The sequence below is a fragment of the Triturus cristatus genome, chromosome 2_2, assembly GCF_964204655.1.
Source record: "Triturus cristatus chromosome 2_2, aTriCri1.1, whole genome shotgun sequence".
NCBI lineage: Eukaryota > Metazoa > Chordata > Amphibia > Caudata > Salamandridae > Triturus > Triturus cristatus.
This window is the reverse complement of record NC_140582.1, coordinates 26,886,731-26,889,596: the sequence shown is the minus strand read 5'-3', so window position 1 is coordinate 26,889,596 and position 2,866 is coordinate 26,886,731. Positions and strand designations below refer to the sequence as shown.

The window sequence follows — 2,866 nt, the reverse complement described above, 5'->3', positions numbered from 1 at the left end:
CTTCGGCTCCACCCATTTACTCCACTGGCTCCACCCACTGTATTGGCTCCACCCACAGCCTCAACTGGCACTGCTAAAAGTCAGATGTAATACCAATCGATCTGAATTTCAGCAAGGGAGCCTTCCTCATAGTAAGGGTTTGAGAGGAGGTTCCCCTGCCCTGTGAACATTTTGAAAAAGATTAAACCAAAAGTGCATTTAAAGCACAATTTTGAAATAAATTGGCTAAAATCACTAATGCATTGAAAAGGGACAATTCCAGTGCTTTATGAGCCGATTTCTGGAAAGGACAATACCATTTTTAACAGAGTCTAAGAGTTCAAAGATTAAACTTTTACACAGCTTATGTGACAAAAATAAACCCAAATGTTCTGAAAACTCTCTAAACAGATAAACTGAATGGAATCATGCAACACACATGAATGAGGCCGGTTCCTAAATAGTGGAGAATTCCGTTAAAGCTATTACTTTGAAAGAAACTATAAAAAAAAAAGATGAATAATAATTGGGCGTGTTGCTATAACTTACTCCCCTGAAGCTATATCTGCTTTTATCAGACATTCAGAATAGTAAGAAATATGAAACTACTTCTGTATCACGCAGACAAGACAGAGATTAGAAAAGAGGCATGTATTCCAAATCAGACTTTTTAATTAAAGATTTGTATTTTAACACAAAGCGCAGAAAAATGTAATAGCCCCAAAAAAGTCCTAGAGGTACCTAGACCAGAAGAATAGGTAGTGGCTGAGCAGTTTGAATCTACGCATTTCAAGTCATACCTACTAGTGCAAAATGACCATAGTGCCATACAAAATATAAATATATAAAGACAAAATAACTAAGAAGAAAATACAGATAAATACAAATAAAGACATGTTCTAAAATGAAAAACAAAAAAAGCAAGGTAAGTCTTATAAAAACAAAAGAAATAAAATGTATAAAATAGAACAATAAATACAACCTCCAAACAGGAAAGACACATAAATATAACAAAATATGAAACAAATTGAGACCGTCAATAAAGTGTTATAAAAGCAAATAAATAAATAACCTATAAAGTAGAATAAAAATTAAATATCCAAACACAGTAAAGCCTAACTTTTAAAAAACAGTTGGACTGGGCTAGCAGCATCTATTCTTCCAGAAAAACCCATAAACTGTCTAAATTGCTTGTGCATTCCAAGTCTTTCTCTTTCCTTGCTTTACTCCTAATGTCATCAGCTGCTCTTCGTCCTTTTGCAAGCCATGACTGAACATAGGGAATGGGGTTGAATTTCTTAAATGGTGGACCAACAAGATTTAAAAACATTAAAGAAGATATTGTTTCAGTCAGCAGTGATGCTCTTGTAGATGTGCATATAAGATTCATTTGAGAAAAGTCCCGCTCACATTCTGCAGTACTGATAGCAATAGTGTGTAAGGCCATCAAAAGCTCCTTGAACTGCCTTTTAATTTCTTTTCCTCCAGATTCCTTATACTCTCTGTAAGCACGTATGGTTTCTCGACTGGCAATGTTGAATCTTTTACACAGAGACTCAATATCACTTTCAACATAGAGAACAGGTAGGTCACAAGGCCAGTACTGTTTGTATAAAACTTTCACTTCGCTAATCAGTGTCTCGTACTCAGCCTTTTTGTCAGTAGAATTAGTACCTCCTGTAGATAACAAATGATGTCTTAGATTTTCTGCAAGGCTACAAAAAAACTGTCCCTGTTCAATGATTTTGTCCGTGGTCTTTCCTTTGTGCAGCATCACACCTTGGACTATATTTTCTTCTATGCCCTTTTTACACTGTGAGAAGTGGTTCCTTTGCCTGTCTACCATTGCCTCAAACACTGCTATTTGCCGACAAATAGCTCGATGAGCATCAATGATTGTAGAGTCACGTTTCTGTAACTCGAGTGATAACTCTGATAACTCCTGAAGAGCATCATACATGAGGCCAAGATTAGCAACAAACTGTATAGATGATAACCGCCTTCCTAGGCCTGTGTACATATTTCGTGTTGAACTGTCACGGGAACCATCAACAGCTGTACTAGTAAAGTGCTTATAGAGCGCAGGATATGCATTCCAAATAGCCTCCACTGTTCTAAAGCTTGATGCAACCCAGCGAGTATCTAACATTCGACCTATTCTGCAAAGCTGAATGTCAAGAGCTTCTGCACATTCTTTTAGCTCCAAACAGTTTTTAACAGATGTGGCAAATAGAGAATAAAGCTTATCAAGTACGTTTTTGAAATGATTTGTAGCGCCAATATCTTTCATGACATCATGAACGGCAAGTTCCAGGCGATGTGCTGAGCAGTGCCAGGCCACAATATAGGGAGAGATTTTTTCTTGCAACCTCTTCACAACACCACTGTGGCGGCCAAACATCACTGAAGCGCCATCACAAGCAACTGAAACCAGGCATTTGGAGAGAAAGTCCTCACTTATGTTAACTGGAGCTTTTTTTAGTGCAGATAGTAAACTGTTTACTATACCGTCAGCTGACAAATCACTCAGCTCAATGAGGTCAACAAAAATATATGCTGGGGAGTCCATGGTGGCAGTCTATCTCGGTTTCAAAACTATACGCTGGCCTGTTCCGCTTTGCTTCCTTATAAGCTACACGGAATATTCTGGCTGTTGTTGTCATTTGTACAGATAGCGCTTTAGCAGTTACTTGCAATAAAGGTTCTTTTTTTGCCTTTTCTAAGATTTTTAAAGTTGCAATATGAGCCTTGCTTTGTGCATGTTCCCCAATCTTTTTCCTCAATGATTTTTGCTGCTGTTCTATATTGATTCCATATGCCTTCACAGTAGACTCAGTCCATTCTTTGGACAATTTCATTCCCCTTGATTTCTCAGCACCAAGATCAC

General features: G+C 37.7%; 1 protein-coding gene across 1 annotated transcript; it reads right to left on the bottom strand.

Annotated features, from left to right (window-relative positions):
• Positions 1–1,132: 1,132 nt before the first annotated feature.
• On the bottom strand, positions 1,133–2,548 carry LOC146861780 (E3 SUMO-protein ligase KIAA1586-like). Its single transcript, XM_085643033.1, has one exon. It carries the CDS (start codon positions 2,546–2,548, stop codon positions 1,133–1,135), a length of 1,416 nt encoding a protein of 471 aa, XP_085499159.1.
• Between the last annotated feature and the right edge of the window lie 318 nt (positions 2,549–2,866).

Coding starts and splice junctions, on each gene's coding strand:
- LOC146861780 (XM_085643033.1), bottom strand. CDS start 2,548: ATGGACTCCCCAGCATATATTTTTGTTGACCTCATTGAGCTGAGTGAT.